The 16881-nt window shown below is 42.6% G+C and overlaps 2 protein-coding genes across 2 annotated transcripts; one reads left to right on the forward strand and one right to left on the reverse strand.

Annotated features, from left to right (window-relative positions):
• Nucleotides 1-5981, forward strand: psmd9 (proteasome 26S subunit, non-ATPase 9). The gene is made up of 6 exons (XM_022230415.2): nt 1-146; nt 862-964; nt 1371-1561; nt 2881-2982; nt 3386-3474; nt 4664-5981. The coding sequence occupies exons 1-6, from the start codon at nt 51-53 to the stop codon at nt 4689-4691; spliced, it is 609 nt and encodes a 202-aa protein (XP_022086107.2). The 5' UTR covers nt 1-50; the 3' UTR covers nt 4692-5981.
• LOC110976802 (uncharacterized) lies at nt 5365-16874 on the reverse strand. Its single transcript, XM_022230410.2, has 9 exons — nt 16750-16874; nt 15885-15920; nt 14970-15159; nt 13170-13208; nt 12306-12407; nt 10955-11069; nt 9785-9888; nt 9258-9431; nt 5365-8523 (listed from the first exon to the last, which is right to left on the reverse strand). Exons 3-9 carry the CDS (start codon nt 15144-15146, stop codon nt 8455-8457), a joined length of 780 nt encoding a protein of 259 aa, XP_022086102.2. The 5' UTR covers nt 15147-15159; nt 15885-15920; nt 16750-16874; the 3' UTR covers nt 5365-8454.
• Nucleotides 16875-16881: the final 7 nt, after the last annotated feature.

The following is a 16881-nucleotide window of genomic DNA, read 5'->3' on the forward strand; positions in this document are numbered from 1 at the left end:
ACTTTTTTTGGAGTGCGCCTCCTCGCAGCTCTTAATAACAACTTAACAAGATGGCGGCGTCCAGGAGGCAGAAAGTTCAAGAATTGATGGATGAAAAGGACTCTATAGAAAAGGAAATTAAGGAGTTATTTGAAGTTTTGGAATCAGTAAGTAAGACAGGGAAAATCATTTCGCTGCGGCTTTTCCTCTGGAGAAGATTATTAGATACCCTAAACTAGTAAAAGTAAGACCAAGTCCTGCATGTCCTGGCCCTAGCCCTGCCCTGCCAATTGACCTGAGGACATTGGCCCAATCATGCCAATGGGGCCGCATGGACATCCGGGAGTTTTGCAAAATGGTGGGTAGCAACCACACCGTACCGATGAAAAAACTGCAACGAACATGTGTGTATGTACTGTCTACTGATCAAAGAAAAGATTATGTAAACGGATCCTCGAACTGGCTGGTGCACACGTGTACATGTACGTCGCCATGGTTGCTGTTTTGCCAGAGTCCCGGATGTCCCCCACCCCCATAAGTCTTTTGCACGTTTCATATGCGCATGCCCAGAAGATTTAACAGAGGGGAACAAATTCATGACAACAACGTTGCGTAATGGAGCCGGATGGATGCTCCCGATAGTTATTGTTGTAGGGGCCTGGACAATTTGTTCCCCTCTGGCTCTAGCTTTGTTCACATACTCACGCGGGGGCACTAAAATCTTCATAGTGATGCAACGGGAAATTGGCATCACGGTAGGGTTTGAACTCTGGAAATAATGTTGGCATTGCACCGGTACCAATTCATTTGCAGTGCTCTGTTAAACCCTCTTTGCGTCATTCCAGAAAGGTTGGTCAAATATGAATATTCTTTTGGCTGCAGCAAGGCAACGTTGGTATGCATGGACCCTTGATTGATCCCGAGGGGTATCCCCGCAGCGACATTGATGTCTACAGCGTCAGAACAGCCAGACACAGGATTATCTGTAAGTGCAGATTACCTGCCAAATGAATTAAACTACTTTGAAGTCAATTTCAATGATATTCCTTGTCAAATGACACAGGTCAGGTGTAATAAGGACAGAAAAAAATGTCACACATGGGACCCCAAGTCTATAGAATGACCCTCATGCACATGGCCCTAAATCCTAACAGGTTGGTAATAGGTGCATATTTTGACTAGTTACAACACCCACTGCAATACTCCCATACATGTATGTATGCACCACCTGCTTACGAGTGTGGTTCAACTGAAGTAATGGCTGCTGATCCAGGTCACTGAATTAGTGTATGCCCATACCTAGGGTCTGAAGGTTTGAATGTTGCCCAGGAAATCTGAGGATCACAACTGATGGGGAATATTACATCATCCGTTCCTCCCCCCACCCCCAGGCCTACAGAATGACCATAAGGCCCTCATGGTCCAGATTGAGAGCAGCCTCCACGACCTCCACGCCTTCGAGAGACAGCAGCGGGAGCAGGGAGGGAGCCTACCCACCAACGGAGCGGGCAGCGCCGCCGCGGCGCTGGTGCCGTTCGCTCGGATCGACCTGGTCACGGAGGGCTCACCAGCTGCAAATGCTGTGAGAATGCCCAAGGGCCTAAAGTTTTCAACCATTGTTTTGATCAATCAATCATGCCTGCTCCATGTACAGACTTGATCAGCAGCGATTCACACACCTTCTGTCTTGAATTCTTTTAGCTAAAGCACCTGTGTAATTCATGTCATGTTTGTACAAGATGCGCCTGTACATTTCACCTTTTTACCACACTGTACATCCTTCCATTTTGTTCATTCCAGTCTTATCGCTGAAGAGCGTTTGAGATTTTTGGTTTTTTTTGTTCAAGAAGTTTTGGTTGTTCTCTTTTAGCATTGGAGAGGAGGCCCATGTTTTAAGGGTTTTGATTAATGAACCTGAAAAATGTAATCATATTATCTATGCAGTAATTGATTATTCAAGCTACGAAATAATATTTGCAGGCCTGGAATTTGTCTTTCCGATCTTGCTGATCCTTGCGTAGGTAAACCATAAAATGAACTGCAAAGGAGAAGTTGCTGGGTTTAGATTTAATTATTACTACGTTGAACAAGGAAGTTGATAGAGATTATAACCAATGATCTCTGAGATAAAGCCATGTCTGAATTACTTGGCTGTGGCTTGAAAATGCGCACAACTGTATGGGAAGTGGTGCAGCCAGTCCCCATAGAGTTGTGTAATTCCAAGCCACAGCCAAATAACTCTTACACAGCCTTCTTTAAGTGTAGCTACTAGTGCTTTGGCAGTGAGAAGGCACAATATTCATAGAAATGGAGGCACCTTTGATAGGAACTGCACTTCGCTGGTTCACGAACGTCTATGAAATGCATGCCTACTACATGATACCAACAAAATGAACACTCCCCACCAACATGGCTGTCTTTCAACCGATGAGGGGGTGCTCCTGCTCAAGGTGGATTGAACAGTCCTGCTGCATTGTGGCTAGGAGTAATGCGCACATCTATGGCAAATGGCTACAACCATTAGCCAAGTGCCTTCCATAAGTGCCCATGTAATTTGAAGCCGTAGCCACAACTTTGGGGCACAGCCAAAGTAGGGTTGATAGAGAACCAGTTCAGTATACATGTTCATGGACCCAAGGTCACAAGGTCAAGCTGTCTGAAAGTCATGGCTGTGACTTTAAATAACCTGTGTCCTCACAAGGAAGTCACTGTCAGTAGTCTTAGCCTTATCCCATCGATGAATGTCTTAGCCAGTTAAATCGGATGTAGAGTTTCATAATTCAACAATACTGACCAATTCACACCGTGTTCCCAACAAGTCTCACCTTTGATCCAGAGTATAAAGTGCATCGCCTTGAACATCATGAAAAATGGGTAGGATTTCTTTGTCACCTTGGACAGGGGTTACTAGTCGGAGATGAAATCATTGAGTTTGGCCAAGTCAACACCTCCAACTTCAAATCAATGCAAGATGTCGCTGCAGTGGTTCAACAGAATGAAGGGGTGAGCTGGGCTCTCGTTATGCCATCCAAGATTTGCTGTATATCTGTAAAGTTCCAGAGTATGGCAATTTGGTGTTCCAGCAAGTTGGCAAATTTTGGCAAATTCAGGAAGATTCTTAGCAAACATAACTGAGAAGTTTAGGTGAAGGCAAAATGAAACGCACTCTCCTCAAAACAACAATATCAGCCTAATAGCACACCCTGATATAATAACACTATAAGTTGGATTCAGCCAAATTACAAAAATGTATGGAATCGAATTATTATTTTGTTTCATTTTCAAGGACCAGATTGTCAAAGAGTTCCAGGATTTTTAGGCCATCCAAGATGTTTTGGAAAGTTTTCAGAAAACTTGAGGAAAGTGCATCTGACGTGCTTACTTAGTATAAAATTTCCGTTTCCAGAAATTGTTGACAATTGTGATGCTGCGAGAAGGACAAGGTGTACAACTTTCTCTCAAGCCGCAGACGTGGAGTGGAAGGGGGCTGTTAGGGTAAGGAACCATGACTTTGGTAGGTGCTCCTAGGGTGAGGAACCATGAGTTTGGTAGGGGACTCCTAGGGTGAGGAACCATGAGTTTGGTAGGGGACTCCTAGGGTGAGGGACCATGAGTTTGGTAGGGGGCTCCTAGGGTGAGGAACCATGAGTTTGGTAGGGGACTCCTAGGGTGAGGGACCATGAGTTTGGTAGGGGGCTCCTAGGGTGAGGAACCATGAGTTTGGTAGGGGACTCCTAGGGTGAGGAACCATGAGTTTGGTAGGGGACTCCTAGGGTGAGGGACCATGAGTTTGGTAGGGGGCTCCTAGGGTGAGGAACCATGAGTTTGGTAGGGGACTCCTAGGGTGAGGAACCATGAGTTTGGTAGGGGGCTCCTAGGGTGAGGAACCATGACTTTGGTAGGGGGCTCCTAGGGTGAGGAACCATGACTTTGGTAGGGGGCTCCTAGGGTGAGGAACCATGACTTTGGTAGGGGGCTCCTAGGGTGAGGAACCATGAGTTTGGTAGGGGACTCCTAGGGTAAGGAACCATGAGTTTGGTAGGGGACTCCTAGGGTAAGGAACCATGACTTTGGTAGGGGGCTCCTAGGGTGAGGAACCATGACTTTAGTAGAGGGCTCCTAGTGTGAAAAACCATGGCTTTGGTATAGGGCTCTTTGGGTAAGGAAGCATGACTCAGTCTTTTTTTACCTCCAACAAGGAGGCTATGTTTCAACCCATTTTTCTGTTTCACTCTTCATTGAATATTTCAAGAAATCAAGGATGAATTTTTCTTGAAATTGAATAGTGAGCCACAACTTTATAAGATTCTGATGATGTGACATCATGATGACATTACTAAATGCAATTTTCTTTCGGAAATATCTGTAAGCATCGGTCTGATGATTGATTCAAAATGTGGTGGAAAGATAGATGACAGATATTTGAAATCAAGATTGATTGTTTTGGGGTTCTTTTGTCATTCGTAAAAGTGGGCACACGTAGCATGCACTGCAGTGTGCTATGCGAATAGCAACCTGTACTGTAGTTACATCTTGGCAGTGGTATGCGCTCTACTAAATGTCCTCTGTGCAGCTAATTTTAGGAGTGCTCCTCTATTGTTTGCACCAACCAGATGCCCTTTTTGCTTTACATACCATACACCTGTTCCTTGCACATTTCCTATTTTGTCCTTCTCGATCACAGGTGCAACATAGTTCCAATTAAGAAGTGAACTGGTGGCAGCATCCCCGGTGGACGTGGAAAATCAAATGGATTCTCTTCAAGCGTTGTGAATCGGCCAGTCACAAGGACTGGGACACCTTTGCATGAGAGTGAAATCCAGGGCTGGATTATCCAATAGACACAGTAGGCACCGTGCCCAGGGCCCATGAGAAATAAAGGGGCCTGTAGCCAAGTTGAAGGCTTGCTTGTACAATTGCACAAATCTTAAACCAAAAAGCATTCACAGTTTTGTAAACTTTCGGCAACTCACTTCAATCTCGGAACGGCCTCAAAGTGTCCGTCTAATTTTATCCGTCATATTATCAGAGCTCAGCGTCAACATGGTATACAAAGCTCCACTGCTGACCAGTGCTGTGAAATTACAAGGGCAGAGTGGGGCCCATGAAGCACTTTTGCCTAGGGGCATAAAGAACAGTCATCTTGCCGCGCCGTTTGTACAATAAAAAGACCCAACAAACCAAAGAGCCACTCTCACTACAAGATAGGATTGTCAGTAAGATTTGAAACTTGCACGGTGGAGTCTAGACAGAGGTTTGTGGATACACCATGTGGAATCAATCTTTTGATGTTAGAGTGGTGGTTCTGAGATTTTCAAGACAGTGAAAGATTTTGTTTCAAAGGAGTTCGAAACTCACACCATGTACTGAAAAATTCAGTCTACATTTTTAGTCCTTGTTACTGGTTTATTACTGCTTTTATGTAGATAAAAATGGCAAACATTATTTTTATTTTGCACAGCACTGGCATAGTTACGATTATCAATGAATCTTCTTCACAATCGGCCAATATTCATTTAAAACACCTGAAACTTTATGGTGATTTTAAACGTTGTATCTGTGTTGGCCATGTGGGATTTTCTCATACATACTGTACATTATTCTCACTTTAGTTATCACTGACGAAACTTGTAAGACAGCTTTTAAATCTGTACATAAAAACTGTACAAACCAGCTCTCTTTTGGAACCTCCCTGATCATGCATGAATTCGAAAGTCCAAGCATAGTTTGGGCACTATCAAAGTGGTCCAGCATGTTGTACTAATCTCCTTGATTTCATGGACCGATACATCCACAAAGTTTGGTCAAACTGTAAAATGGGAGCTTATTTCTAACGCTGACTGTCTCGATGCATTCACCATAGAAAGAATCCTTGACCCTTCCTTTCACTTAAAAGAATTATGTCTGGGGTCCCCCCCTCCCACTGGATACGCCACTGTCGACCTTCCACCTCCCAAAAAGATTGAGCATTACCTGAATAAATCCCTGCATCACATACAAGTGCACAATTGTTTCCTTTTGTTTATGGTATGGTACTTCTGTTTATCGTTGAATAGAACTTTTATTTTGCAATGTGGTAGTGACGGTATGCATTAGAAGAGGCCTTTCAGTCAATCAAAAAAAATCCCACTTGTCCAAAATGTGGCCATGGAAGGCATACATGTACACGTATATGACAACTTATCATGGCTCATGCATATTAATGATTGAGAGTTGTAACTCTCATTGGTCCATTCACCATCACAATGTTTGTAACTACCCAGCAAGTACACACGCGAGTACCTTCATGTACACAGAGGTTACTTAAAGACATTGCTGTCCATGGATCATTTATAATGTACCTCCACAGGAAATATGTCTGCTTGGCAATTAATCAGCCTCAAAAGACAGAAAAGCTAAAACCTAGTAAATAAAATGCGATAAATTCAGCTGATATATCAGCTGAATTTTTAAGCACTGAAGAATAAATTTGTCACGAGCAGATAACGTACCAAATCAGATAATGTACAACCAACAAAACCACTTTAAAAATAAGAAATGTACTGATATTTCAGGAAGCTATTACAACTTATCAACCTCTGGCACAGTTTCTGAACTTTGACGATACTGGGCAAATGAAATCAACCAACCAAGGCTTATGTTACAGAGGCAAAACATCCCTTCCTTGGAATTCCCTTCCTTAGAACAATCAAAATCAATGTTCACCGGGCATTATTAGCATCCGATGCTCTTCACCTGAAAAGAGCCAGCAGTGGTCTTCCCCCAACCCATTTTCTCTTGATATTGTTGATTTTTTAATTCATCCCGAGCCCTGAAGCATTTTTCCCGTAATGTCTACAATCAAACTGGCACTAAATGCATAAACATCAGACCCACCTTTCAGATCCATGTTTCCGAGAAGACTCAAAGATGTCTTTCCCACTGACGTGCTCAATGAAGGGCCATCAGGTCAGGCTGTGGACAATAAAACGACTGCATGCACACCACCTAACGGCAAAACCTTGTGTCGGATTGAATTGCATTATCTGTACTCCTAAAGTCTATCTGGACATGAAGGCAAGAGTTCCAAAGACATCAGGCATGGGACAACCAAGATCTTTTGAAGTGAATTCTGCCGGCGGCGCTGAGATGGTCCCCAACCCCCCCCATTCAAAGATAAGCTTTTCAAATTTGAACTTCTGCATTCTTGTCAGCAACTGACAAAACTCTTTGAGTTTATATTTAATGCATAATATTTAGTTTGATGTTATACATAGGTACTTTGTATCTACATTGAAATGATCATAGTGGGTACACAATTACACATCATTAGACATAAAAAGCAAAAATACAAGTATTTCATTCATGGTAAGCTAGTAAGCACTGACGTTACTCTATGGCTAAGGCCACAGTACTCATGGCAAGTATTTCTAGGACTTCCGACATTTTCTGTTCGTGCTCCAAAAGATAACAGTGAAATTCTTTTACGTCACTTTGCCTTGACAGTGTAAAATGATAACACAGAGATATGTGAGGTTATGGTCCCTATTCTACATCAAAACAGTTTTCCCTGCTTCCATCTTTTTTTCCAACACAGCGCTCATTACACTTATCACTGTAATTGGGCTTTTCATTTTGCACTAAAACATGGATGAGGGTTGGTTGGCCCAGGTTGGATGATGTTTAACTCTTCATAACATTTTGACTTGCGTCTAGGGCATTGATTCATCTTGCCACGGCAAAACGTTTTACACTTTTCAGTAACACATTTTCTTCATTTGTTTGGAATACATGCGTTGACATGGAGCTGTAATGTTTTTTTTTTACAAACACATCACTCAAGGACATACATGTACATGTATAGCATGTGTCTTTACTCATTCTAAACCTAGAATCTGAGTGACCCAGACATACAGAACATGTGAATGAAAGTTGAGCTACTTTCGCCTGGTAAAAAGTGTGAAAAAAGTGTCGTAAAATTCCACTATGGCAGAATGAATCGACACCCTGAACGTTAATAGTAATGAAGATGTCCTTCAACTTTGGTTAAAAGGTCGGTGTATTTTAATTTAGAGGAAATATTTATGACATAATTGGTATTTCAGTTCCTTTTACAATGGAACAATTCTTTTTTGTATGATGTCTCCTTGGAGAGGTTATAACGTCCAACACAGTACAAAAAAGATTTTAGTGCGACTTCATGGTGAAACATCTTACAAACTGCCATTTGCTTGTAAGAGATATTTTTCGGAGATCACTGAAGGTGATTCTCCATTCAAAATGGGCTGAACATGATAAAAGTATATTCATCAAGTTAATAACAACAAACAGTGTTTAGCCACCACACGGATACGGTTGTCACAAAGCGTCAATTGTTCAATATTAACTTGATGTGGCCTCTGAATTTATACATCTACAGAGGTTACCTACAGTAACTGGCATTCACAATTTCAGCTAGACAATGAGCCTGTCTGCCATCCAACAAGAAAGGGTGGTCTACTTGGCTTTGTATGTTGTGGTAGTGGTCATCTGCTGCACATACCCAGATTGAATGTGGGTCCCTGTCTGTGAACAAACCACACCCAAAAAGTCATAAACCTGAACTCTCACAACTAAAGATTCTCAAAGTACTAGTGTTTCCTTTTAACTTCAGATGTATTACATCATCAACTGTAATAGTTTCTGACCTCAAATTCACTTATTTGTGGCGCAGCCTTCCAGCACACGATCGTCTTCATGCCACGTACTTAAGTATATGGGCATTTGACAGTACATGCACGAAGTTAAGATTGCAAAGTAAAATAACTTCAGATTATCGCTGTTTAATAAAGATGAAAATACTCGAAAAAGTACTTTGCCAAGTACTTTCCAAGTTCCAGTACTTTTCTCCTGAAAACTTGAATTTTACAAAACTGGGAGGTAAGGTGGAAATCTTGCGGTAGCACCATGCAAGGATACGATCTCTTTTGTGAGTCTGTATGGTTCTGAAAAGAACCGTTAGGAACTCAGAACCATACAGACTCACAAAAGAGATCGTATCCTTGCACGGTGCTACCGCAAGCTTTCCAACTTAGTTGTCTGTCACCATGAATAGCTTGAAATCCCCAAACTGGGAGTGTCTGAAGTCTTGCATTTCATTTGTAATCTGACCTTTGTGCATGTACCGTCAAAGGCCGGCATACTCCAGCTATATTCCCTTTTAACCAGTTCAATATTTGGCAGAGAACATCGGTACTTGAAAAATACTTCACTACAACACTTTCAACCTGTACTGGGGAAGTTTGGAGACGGTTCCTTACCACCATGGAAGGGCTGAACATGGCCGAGCTGTCCTTGCCTACCAGATGACCCGGCTTGATCTGGCCCTCCGCCGTCACTCCGATGTGGTGGTTGGCCGGGTTGAAAGATTCCAAGGTGACGAAGCCGCTCATGGTCTCGTGGAGACGGAACCGGCAAGAATGATCCCCGTTGCCCTGATAAACAAGTTAGATGTTGAAAAAGCTGTTCCAAATTAGGAATAACTTATTCTTATTGACTCTTCCTGAATGCAAATTTATTCATTTTTGTGCATGGTGAAATTTTTTTTCAATGGTGAAATTGCCATACAAATTCGTACATGACCAATTCATTTCGTCTTAGACATCACAGAGATGGTTCGGTGAAATATCGATGAGTGTGTCTGTTATCACAGTGACCAGATTCAATGGAAAATTAGGTACCCTCCCACCCCCTAACATCCACCCCACCCCCCTGGTGAACCTCTGAATACATCAATGTCTCTCACAGCTGAAATCTGTGAATGGAAAACCAGCTCATCGGTACGTACATTTCCGACCATGTTGCCACCGTGGTTTGCGATGTGACATGTGGGATAGATGGCACTCCGTAAGATGACCATATTATGGCCACAGTTTAAGACAGTGAAGTGAGCTGGAAGGAGAGGGGAAAAGAGAACAGAAATGGGACAGATATATCAAGAGATGTTCAGTCAGTACAGGTTTATGTTGAGAGGATGGTGGAAGAGACAAATTCATGATGAAAACGTGTGTTGTGGTGACACCCACGTCTCTGGATAATTTGAATATAATTTGGGGCTCACCCAAGCACTAGACACTCTGGAATAACTCGTAACATTGAGGCGTGCATGGTTCTCATAAGAATTTCATTTTGTTTACAGGAAAATAATACGTTCTTGTATTTAGAGGAACTAAACTTTTGGTGATGCAGAAATGCTACCGCTCACAGTTGGGTGCCGCTTGGTTCAAGATTCTATGTCTCCACTGCGTAACCTGTTTGAAATCATGCCTATGTCCCTTGTGTTAACCTTTACGTGTGGATCAGACATGGAAATGGATACCAGTGGGAAAAAAAAGAAACCTCAATCCAGGACATTTTGCCTGGGCTAATGTAGTGATAAATGCATCATAAATCCGGCAGCCTGCCTGCAACAGTAGCCTAGAAATAACAATCCGCTCCGAGCGGAAAAAAAGACAGGCGTGTTTTTTGGGTACCTACCATATAGGCCCGCCATGAGGTGCGCAAGTATACGCACGTTTCACACAGAGCACACTGAGTACGTGCAACTAATTTATTCCGGCATGTATGGTCTTTGCGTACACGCAGAACGCATGCAAGAACCTGCTTGTAACCACCTGTCTTTCTTTCGCCAACTGGGGGTGCACTTCAGCTCGGGGCGGATAATGTGTGAACGCACTTAGAAACAAGTCTCACAAAACAAAGTGGTGCACGGAATCTAAAAGCCTGGGTATCCTCAGGAAAAAAATTGCACATGCCTGGTGGACAAGAACGGGAACTGCTTCACCCACAAGGCAACCACCGGGTGGTACTGTATAAGCGTGCTCATTATGTGCACCAGTGTACAGCGTACATGTATATGCAAGGCACTGAGCATGGTTGCAGCAATGGAACTCGGGTCTCTCTCCAGCCTTTCCATTTGTCACCAATTGAGGGGGCTATTCTTGCATGAATCAGATACCTGATGGATCCCCAGGCGCTGCGTTGGCACCGAGAGCTCCGGTGTTCAACACCTGCAGGTAGCGACCCGTCTCCTTGGATTGCAGACGGATCACGTTACCGCTGTTGAACATCATCTGAGAATCAGAATACAGGTACGTTAGGGCATTCAAACCTTTCTTTTCAGTCAGTTTATAGCATATCGCTTGGATTTTTTTTGGACAACTGACTGGTTACTCCGCTGCCCTTTACAAGGAAGAAGTCCTCTCCTGGGGTAATAAGCAATCAGAAATCAAATACTATGATGATGATGCCATGTTTGTCTTGTTCCCTGTAGACTAGCTGGAAATAATAATACAATTTCAAATGATGATCAAAGGGAACTGACTATTTTGCTCTCCCAGCCTCAGTTCGGTTACATTGGTTTGAATGATAGAAAAGCAAGGTGGTTGCCCCATGACAGAGGCCTATGGTGTGAACTGGACGGTGCTGTTTACATATTAGATTAGCGTGCCATTTTTTTGGATGGTATACCGATGCCAACTGCCGAGTAGCTGTTTCGTAACGGGGTAATTCCAGAAATTAGAACTCCATTTTTTTCCGTGTCCCTGTCACATCTAACAGATGATTTTGTAAATTCAGCAAACATTTTCTCATTCCAAAGAGTGATGAACTAATGCGAATTATCTGCCAAACAAATAGTAATAGTTTGAAATCAATCCCAGTGATATTTCCATGTCAAATAACAAAGTTCAGATGTAACAGGGACACAAAAATGTCACACTTTTGGACCCCTAATTTCTGGAATTACCCAACCACGTCATTTTTCCACAGACCAAGTCAAGTCACACACATCACTAGTCCATATGTGCCAATCTATATGCGTTTCATAACACACCACTTTCCAAAAATATGCAAGTAAGAAAGAAAATTGTCAGTGTTGGAGTAGAGTCCGTCACAAGTCCTTTCACAAGTCCCTTCATAAGTCCAGTCGCAAGGCCAGTCATAAGAAACAAGGTGAGCAATGACAAATGTCACAGCTCACTTAAATAGCTTGTGAATTAGCTCAAGACTGAATGACTTTTGATGGACTAACAGGGACTTGCAGGGACTCGTGATGGACTCGAATACAACCCTGAAATTGTTCAGTTTTTGTTTAATGATGAGCATCGGTAATCTCTAGAGGGCACCGTAATCAGTCAAAAATTATACATGTACGTAACATACATGACTGCTCATTTACATGTAGTTCAGCTGATGTGAGTTTCATGCAAGAGCTAAGTGAATCCCACGTGACTGTGTTTCAGCCAACCAGAATAAAGAATGATCAAGAGGCGTATAACAAACCTCCTATAATTGTTCCTTTCACTCACAATTGTTGGAGAGTTTGCGTAGCGGTCCACTTCGTGTTGTACAGTATTTGCAGCTCTTCCCACGGCCTTCTCTGCCGACTTGAAGAGCCCTCCTAGAGATCTCTGAAATCATGACAAAGGATGAAAACAAAAGAAAATGGAAAAAGTAATTCATATCAAAACTAAGCCGGTGCTTCGGTACTTTAACTTAGCAGCTTCACGTACGCCAGGATTTCTTCACAATACTAACTCAACCTGCATGTAGCTTTGGGATCAATTTCGCTGGGAAAAGGTGATTTTGTTTTAAAAAAAAAAGATCTATCAGACAAAGTTTTACAGTGAATTCAAACAACACGCATATTAATTCGGAGAGTCATTTTACAGTATTTGTATGGTGATTTCCTATCGCAACCTCCATTTTGCAAAACTCATGGGCCACCCATTGACATCGCAGTTGTGCTCATGTGAAAATTGGCATTGGAACAGAAACCAAAAAAGTTAAAATAACAAAACAAAAATTGCAAATGAAGTTTGAAACTGAAACACAAAAGGTGTAATTGTGTGTAATCATGGTTGAAGCAAGCACTGGCACACGGATAGCCTGTCCTTGCCTTTCAAATCTGTGGCCTGGGTTCGAATCCCACACACGCTTACATGTGGATTTGCTTTTCAGCATCATGCCCTGATGCCAAGGGCTTTCTCAGAAACATCAATGATTTTCTTGTTTCATCTGCATTGAACATTACTTTTTCTTTATATTTAAGAACCTGTCTTTTAGTGTGAGCCATCATCGAATGATTCAAGTTCAGTTACTGAGGTCAGTCGCATGTGCAAGTGGGATGAATTGGAGAAAAAAACTAAGAAGTGGGCGTTTTGGATACTCACTCCAAACTGGCTTGAACTCGAGGATTGCACTACCACAGTCTGTCCAAAGTGAAAGGAAAGAAAATAAAGTTGTAATCATGGATGAATTTCACAGAAGTAGTAAGCATGGATGGCATGGCTGTACCTCCATAAGGATGGGGGGATTTTCTTTCTTCAACCCGCACTACAAAGCCAGGATTATGCCGCCCTCCGTATCGAGGCTACTGTGAAATCCGTTAGCAACACACCACAGTGCACAGTTGCAGTCTCCACAAAAATATAAAATACGTTGGGTGAAGCACAAACCACCAAATACAAAAGCATCTCCATGACACCCCTCCCCTTTAAATGAAATATTTGATGGTACATATACATGCATGTACATGTAGATTGTGTGTTTACAGAATTTATAAGCATTTAATAATCTAGAATCTTGGACCGGTCTTCTCAGTGAGAATATGATGGGCCAATTTCATAGAGCTGCTTAAGCACAAAATCTGCTTAAAGAACAAAAAAATCTTGCTTAAAGAACCAAGGTTACCAGCTCAAAATCTATGTAATTGTCAGGCTAACCAAAAGACAGGTGAATACCATTCCAAAACAATATACACTTTTGGCTGGTAACCTGATTTGTCGAGCATCATTTTTTCATGCTTAAGCAAATTCTGTGCTTAAGCAGCTCTATGAAATTGGCCACTACTTTTTTAAGGGATGCTCACGACATTCTGCACGGCAGATACTAGCATCTCTTGACAAATTCTTCTTGGCAGGATTCCTTTCGACAAATTCTTCTCCATGTACGGTGCATGTACATGGATAGTAAGGAGATTGTAGAATTTGCACGAGAAAACTCTGTTGGTAATAATCTTTTTTTGGGGGGGAGGGATCTACATGTAGGTGAGAAGTCTTGAGTCACTAATCATTCCTTTTGTAGTACAGATACAAGTAGACATACGCAAGTGTCATATTGAGACAAAATTGTGAAAAACCATGCTAAATACATTTATGTAAGCACCAACTGGGCTATTGTACACATGTACATTTATAAACACCTTCAACATTGACAAACAGAGACTGGGGCAAGAACGGAATGCCATTTGAAGAAGTAATCGCATTCACATGTTCTCTATGTCTCTATTAACACCGTGATCCCTTTTAAGGATCGTTAATGTACCGCTTTTCCTGGGACGGGCCACTGAACGGACACTGTTGTGGTATTTTTTAACTTATAAAGAAGGATTGTTACACCCCAACTATAGCGTTTGTCCCATCTACACGTGTAGTTGGGAAAGTCCCAACTGTGATGCTGCAGTTGGGCTGGCCCAACTACTGTTGACCAATTTCTATAGAAAATTTCTCAACCTTATCCACGTTTTTGCATCTCACACTTGACACAATTCATCTAAATTAGGGATCTTCATCTTTGGCACATGCTGGGCACATGCACACTGGACCTCTGTGCTGTAGTTGCGACGGCCCAAATATAACACTCTAGTTGGGACTGATGATATGGTTGGGGCGCAACAGGATCACTAGTCTTTGAGATCACCTTGCCCCATTATAAAACCTGCCAAAAGAGGGGAAGTAACGCCCCCCCTCCCAATTGAGAATGGGAGAGGGGCTCTGGTCCCCTGCCCTCCCCCCATTCTGCTGCCAGTACCAGTCCATAAATCTTGGCAACGGCTGAAAGTAACACGTCCCTACGAACACCATCAGCATGGGCTTGCGGCTAAGGCTGTTGCACACAGATGCATGCATTACTGTCAGCCACAGCCAGTATTTCCAGGGTCCTGACGTAGCCTCAAACTGCTTGGCACTCACTGTTTTTTGTGGAGTGTAACCTGCCTGCAGTTGGCCCTGGGGAGGCGGTGCTGGGTAACCGGGCTGCGACTGATACCCTTGCTGGGGCGGATAACCTTGCTGTGGTGGATATCCCTGCGCTGGGGGGTACTGTGGGTTGTAGGGCGGGGGCTTGGAGTAGTCTGGGGGCTGTGCCATGATGTAGCAGTTCCTGATGCAAACGTTCAGAAAATGTATTCAGGAGCATTTTCACACACTGTTAGTTATTCCATTAAGTGCCATGGCATACATGTACACAGACTTCAATAAAGCCTGAAAGGAAAAGGTCGCATGGCGAGCTTCTGAAACCCTCGCAGGGCCTACCAATGAGGACCTCACATCAGGCTGCCCTTTCATGATCTATGAAAAATGGTTTTTAACTGAAACCATCCGGAGAAACACTCATGTCAGAATTTCATCTTTGTTTTCTTCAAGTAATAACGTTGGACAGTCACTTGGCGATGACAAGGATGAGTAAAAAATAAGATTTCACTAACGACCTTTCATTTCAGACATTCTCCTTTCCAGGTCTCCTTGTAAGAATGTAAAGTACATACATACAGTGCTATCAAGACCCTTGGAAACTTCACTCACGCTAACCGTAAGTTATAGTACAGAATATCTAGCAACATGTAATTTCATTGATTGTGTATTGTCTCTGGCAAATCCTGGACACAAAATGGACAGTCGGTTCAGACACAATTTTTCTGCAACTTTATTCGCTTTCTTTAGTATATAAAATAATTTCCAATCCAGAGTGCACTTCTTTATCTAAATCATCCATGCTTCCCTGAAAGCTGAGTGCGCTGCTGCTGTGATGTCATCCAGGGAGGACATATTGTTCAGTGTATGTATCGGCTTTTCTGCTCAAACTGTACACCAAGAATATTTACTTACTGAAATTATTTCTGTGAAAAGGATGGTTGCTCACTCCTGTACACAACAAAAACACAAAAGAAGAGAAAATCAGTATAAACACTTTGAAATAGTGAAATTGAAATGAGGTTAACGAGACATGTAACTTAGACTAGGCCTACATACAATATAAGGTGCACTTTTGAAGGCTGTAGAGATAAACAATTCAGAGCTTTTAATTGTATTTGGAAGGAACAGAAAAGAATGTGTCCCTTGATTTGCCTTTCCCTCATTGGCTAGAAAATGGGAAAAAACACAGAGGGATTTGGAGGGAGCCATGTCCCTAGTACTGGTCTCCCTGCATTCACCCTTCCCTGTCCCCTACCATGACCATGCCAAGGCCTGCCATCATTCTTCTTCAACCCAAGCCATGCAGCCCTCAATTCATCTGACATGTCTAATATTCCCAGTCTGCCAGTAGTACACAAAAAACTACCCTAGGCCTAGCGCCTAACTCGAAACTGTCATTAGTCATGACTGCGGTCCCTTTTTTCATGTTCAGTAGGCCAGTGTTTCATAATTATATGGCCCCTGTTGTTTGCCTGCCAATGTCCTTTTTAATTTTTCTCATGACTTTCCCAACTTCCTTCCTCATTCTCCATGGTTATCACCATCGCTTCTCACCATGCTTGTCCGCACAGACGAGGTTTCACTCAGTCTGAACATGTACATGTACACTCATATACGTACATGTAGCATGTGCTTTTGTACAAGTGCGGAACATGCAGTGAGAAGTTCCGTTTCAAAATTCAGCTTGATCACTGTACACTTTGTTTATGTCATTTAAGGCGTAGGCCTTCCATGATCAAACCAACAAACCTAATGATTTGAGTCGACCTAGACGTACCTGCCAATGTCTGCCGACTGAAATCAACTAACTTTAAGCTTGATATGAAGCACCGACAGCCCGAGCAGCGAAATTTATCAGTAGTTCGCGTTTTGATATTTATGCGTGGCTTTGCTGAGTTCGTGACGTCAT

Source organism: Acanthaster planci, linkage group LG10 (genome assembly GCF_054643075.1).
Source record: "Acanthaster planci isolate LZ-2023a linkage group LG10, COTS_SCS, whole genome shotgun sequence".
NCBI classification, from domain to species: domain Eukaryota; kingdom Metazoa; phylum Echinodermata; class Asteroidea; order Valvatida; family Acanthasteridae; genus Acanthaster; species Acanthaster planci.